This window comes from Rhipicephalus microplus, unplaced genomic scaffold, assembly GCF_043290135.1.
Source record: "Rhipicephalus microplus isolate Deutch F79 unplaced genomic scaffold, USDA_Rmic scaffold_13, whole genome shotgun sequence".
NCBI lineage: Eukaryota > Metazoa > Arthropoda > Arachnida > Ixodida > Ixodidae > Rhipicephalus > Rhipicephalus microplus.
In genome coordinates this window covers 26,256,924-26,279,934 of record NW_027464586.1, presented here as the reverse complement: position 1 = coordinate 26,279,934, position 23,011 = coordinate 26,256,924, and the positions used below count along the sequence as shown (strand labels likewise).

The 23,011-nt window shown below is 49.3% G+C and overlaps 1 protein-coding gene across 1 annotated transcript; it reads right to left on the bottom strand.

The window, feature by feature from the left end:
• Positions 1-2,270: 2,270 nt before the first annotated feature.
• Positions 2,271-22,358, bottom strand: LOC142783974 (epithelial sodium channel subunit delta-like). Its single transcript, XM_075882594.1, has 4 exons — positions 22,317-22,358; positions 2,944-2,972; positions 2,736-2,808; positions 2,271-2,641 (listed from the first exon to the last, which is right to left on the bottom strand). The coding sequence occupies exons 2-4, from the start codon at positions 2,952-2,954 to the stop codon at positions 2,483-2,485; spliced, it is 243 nt and encodes an 80-aa protein (XP_075738709.1). The 5' UTR covers positions 2,955-2,972; positions 22,317-22,358; the 3' UTR covers positions 2,271-2,482.
• Positions 22,359-23,011: the final 653 nt, after the last annotated feature.

The window sequence follows — 23,011 nt, the reverse complement described above, 5'->3', positions numbered from 1 at the left end:
AGTATGACCCAGCGACGTCGCGCCCGTAAGCGTGATCGCTTGGCAAGCAGTGGCGCACTGTTCACTTTGCCAGTGCTGCTGGACCACGGCCGGCCTAGAAGACGGCGCGCCAGCGTGCCTACACGCAGCTTCTCGCCGGCAGACGGAGAGAGGACGCAGGTGATTGATTGATTGATTTGTGGGGTTTAACGTCCCAAGACCATTATATGATTATGAGAGACACCGTAGTGGAGGGCTACGGAAATTTTGACCACCTGGGGTTCTTTAACGGGCCCCCAAATCTGAGTACACGGGCGTACAACATTTGAGCTCCCGTCGGAAATGAGCCGCCACAGCTGAGATTTGATCCCGTGACCTGCGGGTCAGCAGCCGAGTACCTTAGCCACTAGACCACCGTGGCGGGGCAGAGTGGCGCAGGTGAAGAGATGATGCTGACGTGAGTGGGCTCGAGCGTTGCGAGTGGTGGAGAGGGTGAAGCAAGAAAGATAACTCGCGGCAAGCGGCGACAGGCTGGGGAAAGAATGACGTCAAGCGCGCACTGCGCGGAAAGGCGTGTCCTTCTTGGCACCGACCCGGTGCCGAAGGACAGCGTTACGCAGGCTAGGCTATTAAACAGCTGCTTCGTATCTATAAAAGGAACTGCGCGGCCGCTTCTCAACGCCCGCAACGCGGTAAATTATCTCCTTTGAAGGTTGGCTCTGTTAGCGTTGTTTCTAGTCGTGGCCGCTAAGTGGTGAGTACTTAATTGAAGTCGCGAATAGCCCACCTACTGAATTAGCCTTCGAGGTAAATCAGTTCGTGATAGAGCAAAGTAACAAAAACTTGGTGATGCTCCAGGGGTAACCGCTGTGACGACATGATTGTAGCCTTATCAGGCTTTTCAGCGCCATGACTCTGTATTCTTTCTTTGTTTTTTTTCTTTGTTTTTCTATTTTTTTCTTTCTTTCTTTCTTTTCTTCTTTGTTTCCCTATTTTTTCTTTTGTTTTGTCGCATGCGAAACTTCATTCGCGACGTTACGTGTCTGCTACGGCCACAATGCACATCATTTCGAAGTGCGTTAGGCATTTGTAACATATGACAGTATTAAGCTTAGCTCGACGTATACCGTCGTATACGGCGATGTCATTGACTTTGTGTTATGTCGGACGTCATCGGAATTCGGACATCGTAAACGTGTTTAACGAACATATCTGCTTTCATTATGTTCTCTTTTCACCGTGCCTGTCCAGCTGTGAGATCTTTTTCAAGCAGTACATTGGGTAAAGCTCTGCACGTGCAAGAAAGCTAACGGCATCGTTGCGGAGAGAAGGAAAAACGCGCAACCTTTATTTTTAGTTTCTAATTCTCTGCCTGAGAGGGCGGTGCCTGTTTCCGAAAAGCAGGGTGAATAAGCGATGCTTGGGTATCTTATAGTGGGACAAATGAGAAATTAGAGACACATAAAAACGACGTTACACCTGCACTCCTGCTTCATCTCTCAAGTATATGATATATAAAGCGTTTATTTAGGATTGATTTAAGTGTAAAGAAGCGAAACCACCTTTCTTGCATAGCTGTGGGGAGCGGTCATGAAGCCACCCTCACGCACAGAAATGCGTGTTTTTCATTAACCTCATGAAGCGCATTAAGGTAAGGTTATAAGTGATAAATTCTTACTTAAAATGTCCGAGCTTTAATTTTACGGGTAAAGGACCGAGATGTGCGTCCCGCGATAGGCTGTAAACATAACTGCGTAGGGGCTTTATGGCAGAGCACAACGCAAAAGAACCGGTCAGCAGCGTCCTGGCAAGTGCAGCAACCATGGTCTCATGCTGATGATGATGCCCCTGAGGCACTCTTCTTGACTACGCGCACTTTATGCAACGCGTTGATCCATTTAATTTTGTTGGGCTATTTAGGCCAGCTGGCCTACATTCAATTCAACTTACAATCGTGCAAATACAGTTCATCAGTTTTTTTTTTCACTCTACGACAAGCAGTGAATAGCCAGTGCTAATTCTTGGGCATCTTTTTTGTGCTTATTTTGCACTGCTTTGAAGAATGGGCGGAGTTGCCGCCTTGTCTTGATATGCTGTTGGAATGGTTCGCTTTACCACAGTCTTTTTACTCATGCGACGTGCGCGGTGAAGCTAAGCCTGTTTTCTTGGCACTGTGACTTGACCCTTTTGCGTGTATGGTTTGCTTCTTTCCTCTGGCTATGTGCCGTGGTTCGGCTTCTAGATGCATAAAGCCCAATGCCAAATCGATGTCTAGACCACACACAATGCAATTTGAACGACATTCTTGCATTCACGCAAAAAGTCTTTATTTTGCTCATTCATCCGTCACATCGGCAGCATCTTCACTCTCGCCCTCATATTGTCACATCTGCCCTCGATTCCTTCACCATTTATCTCCAGCCCATAAAAACCTCATTTAACCTATTCTACCTCAAATAAACTGCAATTACGTGAGTATGTAAGATCATGAGGCTGTCTACTTCTACTGTCCTACTGACACACGACGAACCGGCGAACAGGTGCGCATTCTGGCGCGTGAACAGCCGGTCAGCAGGATTTCGATAACCTCAATGATGACGAGAAACGAGACTCCCAAGTACATTCCATTGGCAGATCCAATCGCACTAAAAGCCTGCAGTCCCTGGGTAGAGAAAGAGCCAATGGTCAGAATATGGACGTTTGTGGGTGTCTTTCAGAAAGCATACTATCACACTGGAAGTAGTAGTACATCTTACGTCGTATTTGGGTACGGTGCGAATATTGTCAAAGTTTGACGTTGCAAAATAGACTACTACTTTGCTGAGGTTTCTGGAAATGCAAAAAACGTTTATGTCACTTGATTCCTAACTGCTCAGCAACAGCTAAAAGAACCATAATGTGCTCCCAATAAGTGCAATTCAAGCATACAGAAAACCACAAACGTGGAAAAAATGGAGTACTTACCCTCGCAGCATTCCAGAAACAGTGTTAGGCTACAAAGCAAAAAGCGAAAACGCCGACACCAAGATTAGGCACACCATTTTTATGACTTTGCTGTGAATGTGCCAAAAAAAATAAAGTTCATTTGATATGAAATACAATGTCTTACATTATGAGCACTATAAAGGGTGTCCCAGCTATATTTAGCCACAATTTAGAAATATCCAGACAGACGGAATTGTGACGCAACGAAGTGCATGTTGCTGATCGTGGCTTGGAGTTAGACTGAAATTACGCGCCATGAGCGATGTACTGAGTCAAGGAATCTGTATGTGGGACTTTTACAATGTAGCTGTTTGTCCACGTTCATTTGTTTGGTTTTGAATGTGAGATAATATTCTTAACATGGGGTGGGGCGGTGTCAAAAATAGTGGTCGAAACAGAGCCACGTAGGACCAAATCTATATTGTCCATTTGTTCTTAGTGTAGTTCAGGGGAGCTGATACGTCTGCCCTTGGAATTACCCGGCGAATGCCTGCCTAATTAACGGTACTAGTGACAGATGAAATTTGAAAAGCTTGGACAAAGAGGCCAGGTTTGCTTTCATGTTGCAAGGAATGTTTGATGACAACACCCGGAAGGCTTTATTGAAGCTTTGAGAACATGTTTATTCTTAAGCATTGTTTCGGAGCAAATAAGATATATTGAATCTGAAGAAAACGAACATATAAGCCGTTGCAACATCTGTCAGTAAAGTCGGCGAAGATTCTTCCGACATTTTCATTACCAGCAAAGCTTGCACTGTGGATTAGATATTTCAAGCATCAGTTAGGTAGTGAGCTGGCACTATGTGTCCGTCCTTCCTGCCGCAACTGCTCAAACAGATTGTGGGACATCATCCGTATGTGTCCTTAACTCTTCGAGACGCTACAGCTTTTGCACAATCGCCTTTGGCCTAAAATCCCGTGCATCCTGTGAGCAAAGCCACTCTTTATCTTCACTGCAATCAACACAGACCATTTATGTGACCCGACTCCATTAGCATAAAATTGTTGTTTCCTAAGTAGTTACATCACGTTAAAAGGAAACGTAAGTAGATTGCAGTGGCGTGACTTCCGCGTACCTCAAAATACTCTTTCATTTCCTGCTTCATCGATCTCTAAATCAGCAGCATCGCAAAGGCCGTTAGCCAATTTTTTTTAAGAATGATGTGCCCGCTTTTCACCACCTCAAGTTTCAAGGTTCAAGTTTATTTCGGATTTCCTTTTTACGAGAAAAAAAACGCCTTCCCTTGATGAGACGGGGTTATGGGGCATGCACTGTTTACTGCTATGTTCTTTGGAGTGGTATTCCGACTCTTTGAGCACCAACTCGAGAGGTTACTTGTGGTGAGCGAATACTACAATTTACTAATATTTTATTTTTATTAGCATTGGTGCTACTCAATTAGACTCGAACTAGAATTTCACTATTATATATACTCGAGCTTCCGCAAAATATATATGACAATATAATGACAGGAAATACAAATCTTTCGCCGTTACTTCTGAGGCGTGGACCAGAGTTAAAGCACAGTCACAATTCAAAACTGAAGCAAAAACAAAAACGTGAGAGTGACCCGAAATCTACGCCCGCGTGCTTCAAAATTGTTCACATTCATTCTACGTCTCCTGAATGCCACCGCCACTGCCACCTGGATGCTTCGAGAATTGATTCAATTTCACCTGTTTTTTTTCAGCACTATTTCATATTGAAATTTAGTTAGTAACGTGAAGTACTAACAAGAAACGTTTTACTTCTTGTTAGTACGTGGAACTACTTTCTTGTTAGTACGTGAAGTACTAACAAGAAACTGCGTGCACCTTTTCAAACGTTGTTTTGGGAGATACGCCAGCAGAAATGACACGAGTGAGTATGCCGTCAGCAGCGTAGGAGGGTTCAGCTTGATGTGCAAAAGCAAGACACGTTGGGGCAAGCCATGCCGACTCACTGCTGCTGCATCATGTACTTCCAGTGTTCTCGACGATCATAATCCAAACCGCGCTCTCGATTAACGCGTCCTCGTTGAAACTGTGAAGCTTCATGCTGCATGGGTCGTTTGGAATTGGAGCATACGCGAACCTTCGCCACTGCCTTTGCCACCATGTTGAATCTGCGGCTGGCCGATTAGGGTACGTGGCTTTAGCTAAAGTGAAGCCAAAGCCGTCAAGCGGAAAGGCAATCTGCTTTAGCGCCGGCCTCACGGCATAGTTTTTTTATCAACTTGGGAGGCAAATCGAGGGAATTTCTGGTGAAATTTGCCACTTTCACCTTCTTCCGGGGCAAGTGGGAACAAGCCTTTACCGCTTGAAGCAGTGCTCCTGTCGGCAAGACAAGAGCTTGGTGAGACGCTTCCGAAAAGCGAAATGAGCACCCACGGTTCTGAAAATCCAGTGGATGATGACTTGTTGCTTTCGACGAAATACATATGTGTTTCTTGTAAATGTACGCGGTAGCGGTGACTGTTGTCCTAAAGCTCGGATCGGCCTGTTACGTACATCAACATTGCCAGCAGAGTTAGATTAGCAGCCAGCGTCCGAGCAGCAAACGTGACATTGTTGTGCATGACCGTGCTGTCCTATGATACAAAGTACGTCATGCTCGATCGCGAGGGGTATCCAGCAAAGGTTTTTGTCACGAGATGCAAAGAACTGGTAAGGAGAACCCCTAACCATGGGTCTTGCGAGTCAACGTTAATGCAGCCTGTCCGAGGCACGCATCTGTAAGGTTCGATAAAGCACGGTGTGCTATTGTAATCTCAATTGAGAAATGTCGCATCTAGGTCTCGAATCTGAGAGTATTTTTTTATATTCTAAATTATCGTCGACCCATGCACACATAATTGTGAGCGTGTCGCTTGGTACTGTGGACAGAGGTGACCTCATGAGCGCAAGTAGCGAGCGACGTTCTGCAGAAACGAGTGTCAGACCGGTAGGTAGTCGTGCTAGAGCAATAGGGAGACACCACCAGTCAGGAACAATAAAGCGAACAATAAACAATAGCTTTTTTGCCCTTGGTTTTGAATGAAAGATGTGTGCAGTCTGAGAATTTTTACGATGAAACAATATTTTTTCCGACGGGCTCGAGTCATGGGCATTGCTGGAGTTGAAACTTATCATTTTTGTTAGAGCACAATCTAGAATATGCTTTGAGATCTTTTGGAACTTTTTCTATATTTCATTTTGAAGAATTTGTACAACTCCTATTTTTCACATAACGAGGCGAATTCCCCAACAAATAAACGAACGCACCTCTGCGCGGCGAATGTGTCCATGCTTTTCAGTCCACGCCCCGCTATTGTTTTGTCCTCTAGAAAATCTTAACGCACATTCAAAAACGGAATAAAATGATATTGTTTGAGCGCAGCTCCTTTTGAGCGTGAAGGAAAGATATTATACATTCAAGAAGTGGAAAAAAAAGACCACAGTGTGAGCACAAAATTCCAACTTTTGTTTATTACGTACCCTTACAACACATTATATAGCTCAGTCCACGTGGCATCACACACACGACAAACCCGCATACGTGTGGCGCAGCACGCTTTCAAGGAAACGTAGTTGTGATCTGAACACAATATATCAATTCCATAATAATGCTTCACAGCATGCGCCCCAGAAAATTGACCTCTTTTTGAGATAAGGCCCCAGACGGCATACTCACGTACAGCTTCGTACATTTTTTGATAGCGTTTTCTGCAATAATTTCCCTCATCAACTGGTAACAACTACAGGCCAAGATGACACTGATCAAAGAAGGAAGTGCATCCAAATGTTTTTAGATGCATAGCCAACAAATCAGCTTCTTTTTTACATCGCAAGAGTGCTCGCGTAAGGGGTCAACACACCTACCAATTCGCCCAATGTAAGCCACGCCACACGACAGCAGGAACAAGTACACAACAGCTAGGGCGCATTAAACAAGTTTGGGTACATGCTTCTTTCCACAGGTGGGGCGCACCTTCTTGGGGTTGGTAAGCTTTCGTTGACGGCTTAATTTGTGTGGAGCGGACAATTCCTCTCAGGGCAATTTTTTTGGAATGGTGTGAAATCTGTTGTACGTATGGGAACACACTGGTTTTCCCGGCATCGGGCTTGCTATTGATCTACGGTCGTCCCCAAATACGCGGACCATTCAACAGACACTCAGCTACCTACACCTGCACCAACTCTGCGTAGCCTGTCAAGGATGGTCGCTTGCTTTTCTTGCAAAACTAGTGGCCATAGTGTGTTGGCATGACTTCAACAGGGCATTCCTAAAGCATAACCTGGCAATCCTTCGCTTAATTAGCTTTGAATGCACCGAATTGTACTGCAAGAGAGGCTTTTCTGACCACGGTTCATAGCCCCAGCAAGTGTGTTTAAAAAAACGAGAGACGAAGGTCAAAATAGTGGATTGTGTCTTTTTGCGGTATTTCGTACGTCACTTCAAGTGGTACTTCTTTCATTCCAAAGTGGTACTTCACTTCTTTAATATCGGCAGAATTTCTGCAGCTTGTGGCGCAATGCCAATTGAAGAACGCTCAATAAAAACACGAAATCATCCACATACCAAAAAACTTTGTGCACCTTCGTATCAGCGAGCTTATCAGGCAGCAAAGCATCAAGATAGGCGAGAAAGATTGCTCAGAATTGGTGCGATGCACGATTCCTTGCATACCCCAGTTTTCTGTAAAAAGCGTCATCCCATTTGAAAAAAAGTTAACACGAGATGAAAGTGTAGACCCTAAAAAATCACTACTAGATATCAAGGCGTCGTTCTAGAACTTTATGGCACCATAATGTTACGGGGAAAAGACATCGGAGAAATATGCATACTATCGATTTGATAAGTAGCATAAAAGATGGAGCCAAAAAAGTCTGCACGAGGGCTCCGACATCGTCTTCTTTCTTATTGAGATTTGAGTTATCCGTGGTGCCGCGTAGCATTACCCCCGGCGGCGAAGGCACCGCCTAGGTGATCGGTTGGTCCGAGTGGTATCGCTTCAGCCGAGAGGCGTGCACAACCTCAGAACAGGAGCGGGCACTAATGCTGTGAAATAATTCAATTTCATAGGTCACGTCAGTAACTTGGCGCGCGACATGGTACGGACCGAAGTATGGCGAAGTCAACTTTTCGCACAGGCCAACTCGCCGGGATGGCTTGCTGAGAAGAACCGTGTCATCACGCTGGAAGTTGACATCCCGGTGGCAGGCGTTGTACAGCAGTCGTTGGTGGTCTTGCAAATCACCAAGATGCATGCTAGCCATTTCACGTGCCTGTAGAGCACTAGAGATAACATCGCGGGCTAAGACTGATGTGTGGGTAATGGTAGGAAGGAGCATGTCAAAAGGTAGCGTAGGTTCTCGTCCGTACATGAGAAAAAAAGGCAAGAAACCGGTGTAGCGCCATCATCATCATCATCATCATCATCATTTCTCAATCACTGCGCCGCGCCTCTCGCGCAGCTGATGCTAGCTCGAGCTGCGCGAGGAGGAGAACGAGCTGACACGCCTGGCGTGGCGGACGCTGGTAGCCGATGTGGCTCCGCTTCAGGCCTGGAATAAAGTGGCGAGATCGGCACAGCTCCATCGGCCGCCTTCGACGCCGTCTCACGTCTCTCTTCTCTCGTCGCTACATTGGTGACCCGGAGAACACGCCCTTCGCCGAGCGGCCCGCTGCCATGTTCCCGCAACTCTGCCCACCAGTGCCGCCGTTCCAATCGACCTACCCCAAGGTATGGTTCATGCAGCTCGATGCCGTTCTGCCGTTGAATGGCGTCACGGACCAGCCGCTGATGCACGCCATTCTTCAAGACGCCCTTCCGGTAGAGTTGCGTCATCTCTCTGGCACTTCAACCTCCAGCCAGCAGCCTTACGATGACCTCTGCTCGGCGGTGCTTGCCAGACATGGCCTCACCTACCACCCGCTGCCGTTCACCCGCGACTTACAGGTTTCGTCTGCGTCACAGCGTGCGGTACCCTCCGGCCCGAAAGTCTTCACTGACCGGGACCTAACTTCCCCGACAACGTCTCCCTCCACCTTGGGTCCGGCCACTAGAGCAGTGAGTCTCGCACCCGGTCACAGATCCGACGAGGTTCTTGAAGTCGTTCCTGCTGCCGAAAACCTGTCCATCTCCGCTGAGGTTGAGGCCGCCAGCCATCAACCATGGCCAGGCTTCCAAGACGCTGCGACTGTGACTGACGCGCTTGAGGACGACGTGCCCGGTCCGCTTCGGACGGGGCTCACCGGGCATGCAGCGCCTTCGGTGGGGCAGTCTGGGGGGTGTTGGCTGGAGGCGGCCATCAATTGTGCAGACCTGCAAGCCGGCCCTCGTGCGCGGACTGCCGGAGGTCGTTGCACGAGCACAGGTGTCCCGTCCAGTGCTCCGGGGGAGCCCACGCTGGCTGGGTTCCACCACCGCCATTCCCCGGAGCCTTTGCCTCCGGACGGCAACGGCCAGACGTGTGTCCACAACGCCAGCTCGTGTGTCACAACCGCGACGGCGCTCATGCCTCATGCGTGTCTGCCACCCGTTGCCCTACGTCGGCGACGACGGCGTGCTGGGCGTCACACTTTGCGGCAACTTTTGGGCCGCCCTGCTGCGCGGCCACGGGTTGTGGTCACGGCCCTGAAGACGGCGCAGGCGCCTACTCGGCCTGTCCGACGCGGTGTCCCACCACTGGTCGTGTGCCCGACTGCCCACCGCGCACTTGGTGGTATTGTTGGGACACGTTCCTGCAAGCGTCGGCACGTCTGTCTATGCCGGCACGTCAGACGCCGCTCGACTTTGAGGTCTGTGTTGCGTCGACCCCAACGTCAGGGCCCGCACTGCCGGCCCTCTGCCGACGTTGGCAGCATGACCTCGCGACACACGGTCCACTCTCGGCCTGTGCGGCCAGGTCACCGTGAGACCCGCTTGTCGGCTACCACAGTGACCCGGCACTTCCTTCTTCGTCCCTTGCGCTTCTCCCAAAGTCGCCCACCGGAGACACACTGCCTACTGATGGCCCATAAACGTTGACAACCTGGACTTACCAAATGAACACTTTATGGATTGCCGTTCATGTATATAGCATTTGTCGCTCTCTTTCTTTTTCATATGCCTTCAAATCGCGCAAAGCGCTAGGGGGGGAGCCCTGTAGCGCCATCACCGTCATCATCATTTCTCAATCACCGCGCCGCGCCTCTCACGCAGCTGATGCTAGCTCGAACGGCGCGAGGAGAAGAACGAGCTGACACGCCTGGCGTGGCGGACGCTGGTAGCCGACGGGGCTCCGCTTGAGACCTGGAATAAAGTGGCGAGATCGGCACGGCCCCATCGGCCGCCTTCGACGCCGTCTCACGTCTCTCTTCTTTGCCGCTACACCGGCAGTATCATGCCAGGACAATAGAGGTAAATGTCACAAATGACAGGACCACGTCCCAGTCACGATGGTCGGTGAAACGTACATGGCGAGGTGTGATAGTTCAATTTAGCCGTTCTGTGAGCCCGTTGGTTGGAGGGTGATAGGCTGTTGTGCACTTGTGTCTTGTAGCGCAATAGTGCAATATGTCTTGTAAACCTGGGATAAGAAGTGGCGACCCCGATTGCTAAGTAGTTGTCGAGGGGCGCCGTGATTCAGTATTACGTCTTGTAGGAGAAAGTAGGTGACGTCGGTTGCACAACTGGTAGGAAGGTCCCGCGTGATGGCATACCAAGTGGCGTATGCCATGGCGAATGCTATCCACTTGTTCCCACTGACCGATGAAGGGAGAGGTCAAAGTAGGTCAAGATCTACCCTATAAGATGGTTCAGATGGTATCTGAATGGGCTGAAGGCGTCCTGCTGGAAGGGTTGTTGGCTTTTTGCGGTGTTGACAGGATTCACAAGAATTGACGTAACGATGGATGGATCGGTACATACCAGGCCAAAAAAGTGACGTCGAACACGTTCTTAAGAACAAGTTATTGAGACTCGATTAGTGACCCGCCATTTGGATGTGACGTAACTGCGCGAGGACAGTCTTACGCAAATGTTAACATTTGACCAGTAGCAGCTCAGGTCCGTCAGGATGCATGCTGTAGTGATATATTACACCATTTCGCAGCAGGAACATACGGAGAGACGGAGGAGTTGTGGGACCAGTCATCAGAAGAATATCTCTCAAGTGAGGATCACGACGTTGCTCATCTTTGATGTTGCTGATGGCAAAAAGTGCCAGCACGCAAGTAGACTCGCTGCTCTCAGTAACGACCGGTGGGTCGACTGGATGACGCGACAAGCAGTCGGCATCTCCATGGTGATGGCCCGAATTGTAAACGACTGTGTACGAATATTCTTGTAGCCGTAGAGCCCACCGGCCGAGACGTCCACTAGGATCGTTTAAGGACGACAGCCAGCATAAGGCGTGATGCTCAGTGACAACTGTGAATGACTGTCCATAGAAAAATGGCCGAAATTTACCCACTGCACAGACGAGTGCAATGCATTCACGTTCAGTGATTGAGTAATTTCGTTCTGCTGGAGATAAGAGACGGCTGCATATTCAATGACGCGCTCGCAGCCATGCTGTATTAGTGCAAAACTGCTCCGATTCTATGGCCATTCGGGTCAGTATGCGCTTCAGTTGGAGCGGACATATCAAAGTGACCGGGAATCAGTGGTGTCGTAAGTTTGGCGGTCAGCTCTGCGAATGGTTTGGCTTGTTCAGGTCCCCACCAAAAAGTCGTATCTTTCTTCAGTAGTTCCATGAGTGGGCGCGCGACGTAAGCGAAATTCCGCACAAATCTGTGAAAGTAGGGGCACAGTTCAAGAAAGCTCCGAACGTCAACTGCGGAGATCGGCGAAGGGAAATCTTTCACTGCGCGGATTTTCTCAGGGTCGGGAAGAACACCAGAAGAATCAACAAGGTGACCGAGGACAGTGAGTTGGCGGCGGCCGAAGTGACATTTCTACTAGTCTAACTGAAGTCCTGCCTTGCGGAAAGCAGAAGTAATAGTCGAGAGGCACTCATGGAGTGTTTCAAAAGTCGGTGAGAAGACAATGACGTCAATAAGTCAACACAAGCAGATGGACCATTTAAAATTGTGAAGGAGAGCGTCCATCGTTCATTCTAATGTAGCTGGGGCATTGCATGACCCGAGCGGCATTGCTTTAAACTGAGAGTCTGTCGGGAGTTATGAATGTGGTCCATTTCACGGTCCATGTCATCGACTGCTATATGCCAGTTGCCGTAACGGAGGTCGATGGAAGAAAAATAATTTGCTCCACTAAGGCAGTCAAGGGCGTCGTCTATCCGTGGCAGGCGATACACGTCTTTTTTGTTACCTTTTTTAAAATTCCGATAGCCAACACAGAAACGCGAGCTGTTATCTTTCTTTTTGACGAGGACGACAGGCAAAGCCCAGGGGCTTGAAGAAGGCTCTATGATGTTCCAAGCAAGCATCTTATCGACTTTTTTCTGGATTACGTGGCGTTCGGAGAAGGATATCTGACAGGGCTGCCGATGTTCTGGATTTGCATCGCCGGTGTTAATCCGATGCTTTACCATGGTCCTTTGGCCTAGTGGTTGGTTGTGGAGATCAAACATGTCTTAATACGATGCAAGAAGGTCACGAAGCGCGTAAACATGCTCGGCAGGGAGATCAGATGCGACCATTTTTGTAAAGCCGCCTTGGGTAGTGCCCAACTCAAGACTGGGAGGTGACGGTGTATCCTCTGTTAAAGCGGAAATGTTGTAGTCGCTGGCCGAGGCAAGTGTTGGTAGTGTAGGGAACTATGCGAACGGCGACAAAGCAGCATAAATCGGCAAGCCACAGCGTTGGTGCACACGCGCGACCCGAGCTTGCGTTTGTTTTGTATTTTCGGCTGGTTTGCGTTCCTCGCTCTTCTGGCATTCCTCGGCCTTCCAGTAGGTCTACACGTAAATAAACTGCGTGACATCTGGTGGAGGTGTGTGGACTCACGTACAAACTTTGAACTTTGCTCCCGTAAGCTTCCCCTGCTACGTGACACGAACATGGCCACCGAGACGCCTCTCCAGATGGGACCTTCGACCGTCCATGTCACTTGTGGCGCCATGTATCCTCAACGAGGCCCTCCTATCTTCACGGGCTCCACTGAGTCAGACGTCGAAGATTGATTGGCGAGGTGTGACAGAGTCGGCGCAAGTAACAAATGGGACGACCCAAGTAAGCTGGGCTACGTCACATTCTACCTTGCGGACACCACGCAACTGTTGTTTAATTACCTTGCAGCTGACATTACTACGTGGTCTGCATTCAAGACGGCTATTGCGGATGTCTTTGGACGACCTGCCGCACGCAAGCTTCAAGCCGAGCACCGTTTACGTCACCGTGCGCAGCAACCAGGCGAGACCTACACGAGCTACATTGAAGATGTGTTGCATTTATGCAACAGCATCAACTCTACCATGCCTGAGGAAGAAAAAATCAGGCACATATTGAAAAGCATTGACGACGGCGCCTTTCAGATGTTGCTCGCGAGAAATCCCCACACAATTGCTGTCCTCGTTTTCCTCTGTCAAAGCTTCGATGAATTGCGTAGGCAGCGCGCAATTACTCGTCAAGCCCTCACGACGCCAGACACGCTCGCAAGCTTGCACCTAGCTGCCCATCCTACCGATTAGCAGCCGCTGCTTTCGACAATCAAGGACTTCGTCCGCGAAGAGGTAGTGCGCCAGCTGTCAGTGCTGCCACTGACACATGAGCCCACACAAGATTTGGCACCGGACCTCCAAGACGTCATTAGGGCCCACGTCGCTGAGGCCCTTCAGCCGGTGCGTCAGCAACCACCAGTCACTACGCCTCTCACGTACGCCGCCATCGCTGCTCGGCCTACGCATCAGCGTATGCCATATGGTCAACCTGCCACGCCACCCTATGTCGTACCTACAACCCCAATTGCTCCGCCGTATCCCTACGCGAGATCTTCAGCTCCATTTTACCGTCGCTCAGACGCTTGGGGGATGCCGGATAATAGGCCCATCTGTTTCGCCTGTGGTATCGCTGGACACGTCGCCCGCCACTGTCGCCGAGATATCCCTCCAGTCGACATGGTGGGCAGGCCAATGGCGTCGTCGTCTAGGACGCCATCAAGGTACGCCACTGACGGTCCTCGACCCTACGCAAACCATCGGTCACCATCGCCCCAATGACGCTCCCTGTCACCTATGCGTCGCCGACCTGCTACGGAAGAGGGAAACTGATTGCTGCAGCTCCGGAGGCAACAGCTGCATACAATTTGAACTGCTTAAGGCCTTCATCTTTCTCGCCGCCAAATGTTATTGACGTCAATGTTGAGGGAACCGCCGCACAAGCGCTTATCGACACAGGGGCCGCCGTTTCCAGAATCTGTGAGACCTTATGCGGCAAGTTGAAAAAGGTGACAACGCTTCTTTCGGGCCTGATGCTCCATACGGCCAACTGGCAGTGCATAGAACCTACAGCTGTGTGTACTGCACGTGTCATTATCCAAGATCAACTCTATGCCATTGAATTTTTTTGTGCTGGCAACATGCTCCCACGAAGTCATTCTTGGATGGCACTTTCTTTCGCGTCATCGGGCCATCATAGATTGCTCATGTGCAGAAGTTGCCCTTACACCGCTGCCAACCTCTTGTTTGGTGGATTCTCTTTCTGAAGCTTACAAACTTGTCGTTGTTGCAGACACGGAAATATCACCGAGAAAATCCACCCTTTTAACCCTGACCTGTACGGGCGCTCCTGCCGGAACTGTTTTGTTCACTCCGCCGGACGTATTTACCCGCCGCCGTAGCATATACCGGCCCTTTGCCGTACTCACCGTGGAATCCGGTGCTACCGCCATGCTCGTGGCGAACTCGCTATCGTCGCCAATTACCTTACTTCACGGAGAATGTTTGGGTAACATACAATACGTTCACCTCTTGCACTCTCTAGAGATTGCCGAACACGCACCTCACACGCACCTACAGCTCAATGCTATGACGCCACCTGTGGACACAATGCCAGCGCCAGACTCATTCCAGCCCTCAGTTGCCGCTGAGCTATCGCCGACACAAAGAAGGGAACTCTTGTCCCTTCTTCGAGAGTTCTGTTCTGCCTTCGATTGCGCTCAACCATCTTTGGGTCGCACAGCGAACATCACGCACCACATTGACAACGGTACTCATGCTCCCTTACGCCAACGACTATATCGAGTTTCAGCGAAAGAGCGCCGTATTATCAACAAACAAGTCGACGATAGGCTCAAGCGTGGTGTCATCGAGCCATCGCAGAGCCCTTTGTCGTCCCCTGTTGGACTTGTGCGCAAAAAGGATGGGTCTATCTGATTTTGTGTCGACTACTGCCGGCTCAAAAAGATAACTCGGAAAGATGTGTACCCGTTGCCACGCATCGACGACGCTCTCATTGCCTGCAAGGGGCAGAATATTTCTCCTCTTTAGATTTACGCTCAGGATATGGGCAAGTTCCAATGGCTGATCCTGACCGATCGAAGACTGCATTTGTAAAACCTGATAGGCTGTATGAGTTTAACGTCATGCCGTTTGGACTCTGCAACGCCCTAGCTACTTTCGAACCGATCATGGACACCATCCTTCGCGGCTACAAGTGGAACACGTGCCTTTTCCTACATAGACGACATCATCGTTTTTTCTCGCAACGTTTCGACTCACCTTGATCGTCTTCTTGCTATTCTCACGTGTCTTACCTCTGCTGGCCTTCAACTTAACATCTAGAAGTGCCATTTTGCCACACGTTAGCTCACTATACCGGGTCATGTCGTCTGCAAAGAGGATGTTGTCCCGTATTCGGCGACACTACGTGCCATGGCCGACTATCCGAAGTCCAATTCGACCAAGACGCTTCGAAGTTTTATCGGCCTGTGCTCATACTTTCGTCGATTTGTGCGCAACTTTTCTTCCATCATTGCGCCTCTTACCAGCCTGATGACAATTTCCAAAGTCTATTCTGCTTGGTCAAAAGAGTGCGACGAATCCTTCACCACACTTCGGTGGTTATTATTATCACCTCCAATACTACGTCATTTTCACCCCGATGTGCCTACGGAGCTCCACACCGACGCCAGTGGTGTCGGTCTTGGTGCTGTATTGGCTCAACGAAAAACAATGTACCAAGAATACGTGGTCGCTTACGCGAGTCGAACCCTCAAGAAAGCCGAGTGTAATTATTCCATCATGGAGAAAGAGTGCCTCGCAATTGTCTGGGCTTTGACGAAGTTCCGCGCATACATTTATGGCCGCCCTTTCGAAGTCGTCACGGACCACCACGCTCTATGTTGGCTATCATCGCTCAAAGACCCGTCGGGGCGCCTTGGTCGTTGGGCGCTTGCCTACAGGAATACGACATTCGTGTTGCATACCGATCCAGCCGCAAGCACTCCGACGCTGATGCGCTATCCCGCTCGCCGCTACCGGCTGGCCCAACCTCCTCGTCACCTCCTCCAGCTGTCATAACACCAATCGACTTCACAGACATGGCATCGGAACAACGCAAAGATGTGGGGATTTCCCAACTCCTCGCCTTTCTGACTGTTCCGTTAGCTAATTTGGTCTCAGGAACTATCCGCCGTCAAGCCACACATTTCGCTATTCGAGACGACCTATTCTATTGGTGGAATTACACGTCTGAAGGTCGAAGGTGGCTGTTAGTGATACCCAACCACATGCGCTCGGAAATCTGTACTGCTTTCTACAACGACCCGCAAAGCGCTCACGCTGGCGCTCTCAAAACGTACAACCTTCTACGTCAGCGGTACTACTGGCGCGGCATGTACACATTTGTCCGCAAGTACGTACGTGCTCGTACTGCATGCCAGCGACGTAAAGTCCCACCTCAACGCCCTGCCGGTACACTTCAGCCTTTGTCTTGTCCAGCGCGTTCGTTTGACTACGTCGGTATTGACTTATACAGACCACTTCCCACGTCGTCTTCTGGAAATAGGTGGATAGTTGTCGGCGTGGACCACCTCACGCGTTACGCGGAGACGGCAGCACTACCCGCAGTAACCGCGAGGGAAGTTGCGTTTTTCATCTTGCGCAACTTTGTTCTTCGCCATGGTGCTCCCCGCGAACTTTTGAGCGACCGCGGGCGTGTTTTCATTCTTGTCTGACGCCATTCAAGCGTTGCTCGCTCAGTGCAACATGGTTCATTGCAAGACGACAGCATATCACCCACAGCCGAATGGCCTCACAAAACGATTTAATCGCACTCTCGGTGATATGTTGACGATGTACACAGCTTCAGACCAGACCAATTGGTACACTGTCCTTCCATTCGTCACGTATGCGTATAACACCGCTACGCACGCGACAACAGGGTTGTCCCCTTTCTTTCTGATGTACGAACGCGAACCATCGTGCACGCTGGACACTATCTTCCCATACACGCCCGACTCCTCTGAGTACACTGCAATTTCTGATGTAGCCAGGTACGCAGAAGATTGCAGACGATTGGCCCGTTCACTGACAACCGAGGACCAAGGCCACCAGAAGCTACAGCATGACACCGACCGACATCTCTCTACTTTCGTGACTGGTGCTCTCGTTCGGCTCTGGATTCCACCGAGCACTCCTGGCCCTTCGTCGAAATTACTGGCACGATACCACGGGCCCTACCGCATTCTCACCCGTGCGTCACCAGTCAAATATGAGATTGAGCCTTTGACACAGTCTCATGACTTACGCCGTCGTGGCCGAGAAATTGTGCATGTGAGTCGCCTGAAGCCATATTACGACCCCGCTATAGTGACTACGCCTTAAGTCGCGAGGTTGGCTACTCTATTCATTGGGGGCCAATGTAGGGAACTCTGTGAACGACGACAAAGCAGCATGAAACGGTAAGCCACAGCGTTGGTGCACACGCGCGACCCGAGCTTGCGTTTCTTTTGTATTTTCGGCCTGTTGGCGTTCCTCGCTCTTCTGCCATTCCTCAGTTTTCCGGTAGGTCTGTACTAAGATAAACTGCGTGCCAGTAGGCATATTCTTCGGGGCAGCACTTGCGCGCAAATTCCGAAATTCAAAATAGTGATATTCGTGTGCGGGAACGTTACATTGAACAAAGAGAGGACGGTAGCGTTAGGTGACACCGCATATTCTCCGTCGGCCAGAGGCGCATCGAAAGAGACGTCCATATACGTCACAGCTCGACATAATAGGCAACTGTACTCGACGGAGCATAGCCTTGGCGGCGCTAGCAGAATGGTTAACGGCGTGTGGGAAAGCATGTTGAATAGCACCAGAAGAACGGTCAAATAGGGCGGAATGCTCCGACAGAACATCCAAACCCAAAATGATTTCATGCGGGCAGTGGTCCAGGACGTAAAACAATACAGAAGTATGACATCCAGCCACAGTGACGTGGGCGGCACACATCTCAGTGACAGCTTACGTTGTTTCATTAGCAACTCGGACTACAGTGATAGGACCAGGCGTAAGCACTTTATTTAGCCGAGCACGAAGACTAGAGTTCATTGCAGATATGTGACGACTAGTGTCATTCAGTGCTATTGCAGGCTTGCTGTTTACATTTACGTTGATGAAGTTCTTGTGTCCTCAGTTCCTCAGTTCAGTCAGTCAGTTCAGTCAGTCAGTTCAGTCAGTCAGTCAGTCAGTCAGTCGGTTCAGTCAGTCCGTTCAGTCAGTCAGCCAGTCAGTCAGTCAGCCAGTCAATCAGGCAGTCAGTCAGTCAGTCAGTCAGTCAGTCAGTCAGTAAAACATCAAATAGAGGCGGCTAAGAGTGTAGCTGTCGTCGATGTCGCTATCGCTACCATGTGTATATCTCTTAACCTGAGTAGTATGCCTTTGTTACAAGGCCACCAGTACCTTGGTCCCGGGAATCCACTGCGCAAGGGAGATCCGGTGGACGAGGACGACGGCCTAGCCAAGTCGCACGACGAAGCCTACGAGCGAGCCACAAGTCACGAGGACGTCTTTGCGGCTGACCAAGCATCTGCAGCTCTCTTCTTGAACGACTTTACACGCACTGGTAACTGGAATTCTGCATTACGTGCAGTCGGTCTGGGCACGAAGAATATTGTAGAACAATACGTTTTGGGCCGCAGCCTTTATGGAACGCCAGGAGATAGACGGAAACGTGCACATACCGGGCAATCAGATACAGCAGACGCAAAGCGATACCAGCCTGACTCAAGCACCGGCGACGCCGAAACGTCGACGCAGATGCAATCGCACGCTCCCATCCGTCCAGGCGGAGCAGGAATTGGAGGTAACGGTGAAAATTCCGCAGAACTCATTCAGCAGATTTTGCGCGTACCTCGCGACCACGGAGTGGTCACAGTGTTCCTTGACAGCAAAATACTTATTAAATGGGCCTATGCAATGCTGAAGACGAACTTAGTGTACGACACCGAGAAAACGTTTCCAAGAGTTTTAACTTGCCTCTCACGCTTGCCAATGCACCGGCCGTTTCATTACATTCCTCACGGCACCTACCTTAACTTACCGTCTCACACAAGAGCCGTGCGTTGCACTGTCAAGGTTACTCCCCACGGTCTGCGCACCCCTTGGAAGACTGGCTCTTCGGTTGTCCAACCTGTCAACTCTGACATGCTAGTTTATGGTCTTAGCTATGTCGGATTAAGCCACTCCTTGGATACAGGCATGTGCCGCGGTAAGAAAGGCGAGACAAACAACCCGATGAAACTGCAGTCTTACACTCCGTTTTAAGGGAAGGACCACGCCGATCTTGCTAAGAGGTACTGGGAGTCTTAAAATCACGCCAGGAAACGAGGAGCAAAATGGCGACGACGAGGAGAGAATACCTGCGTGCATGGGCGTGCCGCGACACAACTTTGCCTACGACTTTATTCACGTTGACAAGGCTAGCCCCGCTTGACCAAGTTTGTCAACCAGTTTCCCTTCAAAGGCCACGTGGGCACACCCTTGTCAACTATGAGTATCAGTTTGGCGGTGACGCTGTGCTTAAGATGGGCCCTACTTACAACGCGGGTAATGAGTTGCTAACTCGAACACACCCAGGCCGGCCTATTGACGTTGTATCCTACACTACTAGCAACCTGTCAAACTACGAGTCGTACGAGCAAAAGCGAGATCTGAACGTCACCATGCGTCTTCGGCCCGACGATATGCACACGCGCCACGTGAAATATTTAGAACCTATGGAAAATACTTACTTTACCCGCGGTTTAAAACCGATGATACATTCCAACATTCAGCCGAGTTTGAGTTTCGGTGTGTTGGCGGTAAGCAAGTCGAACAAGGACGATCTCGGCAGTACCGAAACTTTCCAAGATATTGCCACTTTCTTTCAAATTGACACAATATTGGTGGTTCATTCTGACGTGGACACCATAGTAGCCGACAGCTTGACTCTGCCGTCAAGCGTGGGGCCATACTTGCGTCACACAAACGAAAACATCAAAGCAAGTTACAACAGCCTCACACCTCACGGGCGTCCAGTAAACCTTGCTCGCATGGAGACCGAGGTGACCGAACACAAGGCCGAGCTCCAAAAAGTGGCGGAAGTGCAGCAGCGTTCTTTGCTCTCAGTGCCTTTCATTCCATAATAAATGCAAGATGAAAGAAAGCTTTTCGTTTGACTTTTTATTACTGGAGCGTTGCTGTCGTTGTCGTCGAAGTCTAAGGGATATGTTTAAATATATATATATATATATATATATATATATATATATATATATACTTTGTCCGAGTGGAGCTACAACGACGACGACATACAAGAAAAAATATGTAGTGAGCCCCTGCTTTGCATAATCGTCTCACAAGGGCATTGCGCATATTAACCACTAGTTGCTCAAGAGCTGGGTTTTTTTCATAGTAACTAAACCAACGCCTTGTCTGCTTCACCATCAAAACTTTTTTGACAGTACGGAAAGCAGATGACTCACAGTTTGGCTCGTTTCATACCAGGATGCGACGGCCGACGGTGTCCTTTAGTGGAAAGCTAGTGTAGCAGTTACAGTTGCGAATGGTACCGCGGTTAATGTAAAATGAAAGAACAGGATCGAAAAAAGTTTTGTCTGCACTCGGAGGGGACACAATTTTCATGTAATTTTTTGAGACCACCTTCTCGACCAGGCTATGCAAGTTGTTGACAAAGGCCGACACTTCCTCGTCGATGCCGTGAAACTGAATGTTTAAAAGTTCCATCTTGGCATCAAACGACGCAGGCACATCCATGTAAAAGGTAGCGAGGTCGCCATGTGGGGCATCAAAGAGTGGCTGCGTGTTCTTGTACATTTCAATGAAGTCGAGTGTGGAGTACGAACACATCTCCTCATTAAACACTTGGATGGCTCGTTGAAGGCGCTTGTCGTCCAGGCGAATAAACTGAAATACCGGGTCCGCCAGCCACTTGGGGGTGCGCACAATGTTGCTCAACGGCGATACGAAGTTTTCGCGTAGCCAGTCGTAGATGGATTCTTCCGACGCTCCTTTTGCACGTTTTCGGCACTTTGTATCCTTTCTTGCGCATTTTTCGTCAGCGTCTCCACCACTCGTCTGACCTTCATGGGCGTCGTCACATGCAACTGAATGCGGAAGTTTCGGGTGCAGTATTTCCAAACCTCAGCCGGGCTCGTGTCCAGGACCATGGAATTGTCCCAAGACTTCATTTCTAATGTCGCGACCCCAATCGCTTCCTCCCACTTTAAGGTATTCCAATAGTCGGGGCTGACTATTGAGATACTGGACGAGATTGTAGAGGTCCCATGCGCTGGCGTTTTAGACCAAATTGACGAGTGATTTGGTCGTCTGACGAAGCCAGCGAAAATAACACATCGGCATGTGCCGTTGCTCCAGCTGCAGTCGTGTAGGACGTGGATGTGTGTGGAGACTCCACACCTCGTGTCACAGGCGTCGCACTCCACACCTCGTGTGTGGAGTGCGACAGCTGTGACTCCGTACTGGGTGGGTCCTTGTTCGAATCCTCTGACAATGTCATTACAAATTGTCTGAGCTTCTCCGTCGTCTCGAGCGGGAAACACATCGTGCACAAGCTTTCTTCGTTTTGGAATTGAGTGTAACTGAATGTCCAGCGTGGAGCGGATTGTAAACTTTTTCCATCTCCTCTAGACCCTGTTCCTGGTTCGGGCACATTTGAATTTGATACTTCTCCCACGCCTCGATCAGGCTCCGCAAGTGTCGCCATGGTTTCATTAATGTAATGGACATGGTTCTCGTGGCTCGAACCAATAAACTCTGTAGTTTGTTCCTGATAATATAGACGGCGTCACCAAAAAGCACTTCCAATAGGTAATATAGCGGTACCTTGTCTTGTTCATCATGCTGACGTTTACGTGGTTCTGCCATGGTCTCTATTCAAAGAGCAAAAAATCAACAATTCAGAGTATAGTATAATTAGGTGAAAAAGGACCTTACCGAAGGCGTCTTTCGTGTCCGGTTGAGGTCCTCTTGAGTGGACAGTCGGTTGGCGACTGCGTTTTTTGAGCTACTAGGGACCGCTTTTTACACCTCTCGTGGTGGCACAGCGCTTGCTGGAAATTTTCGCGCAAATACTAGTTATTATGCAATACCCTTGCGAGACGAATATGCAAAGCAGACAAGGTGTTGGTTTAGTTACTATGAAAAAACCCAGTCCTTGAGCAACTAGCAGTCAATATGCGCAATGCCCTTGTGAGACGATTATGCAAAGCAGACAAGGCGTTGGTTCAGTTAATATTCCGCGAGTGCTTGCAGCACTATGCAAAGCAGGGGCTCACTACATATTTTTTCTTGTATGTCGTCGTTGTTGTAGCTCCACTAAGAGAAAGTATATATATATATATATATATATATATATATATATATATATATGTATATATATATGTAATTATATATATGTATATATATATATATAGATAGATATATTTATTTAAACATATCCCTTCTTAGTCTTCGACGACAACGACAGTGACGCTCCAGTAATAAAAAGTCAAACGAAAAGCTTTCTTTCATCTTGCTTTTATTATGGAAGAAAAGGCACCGAGAGCAAGGAACGCTGCTGCGCTTCCGCCACTTTTTGGAGCTCGTCCTTGTGTTCAGTCACCTCGGTCTCCATGCGAGCAAGGTTTACT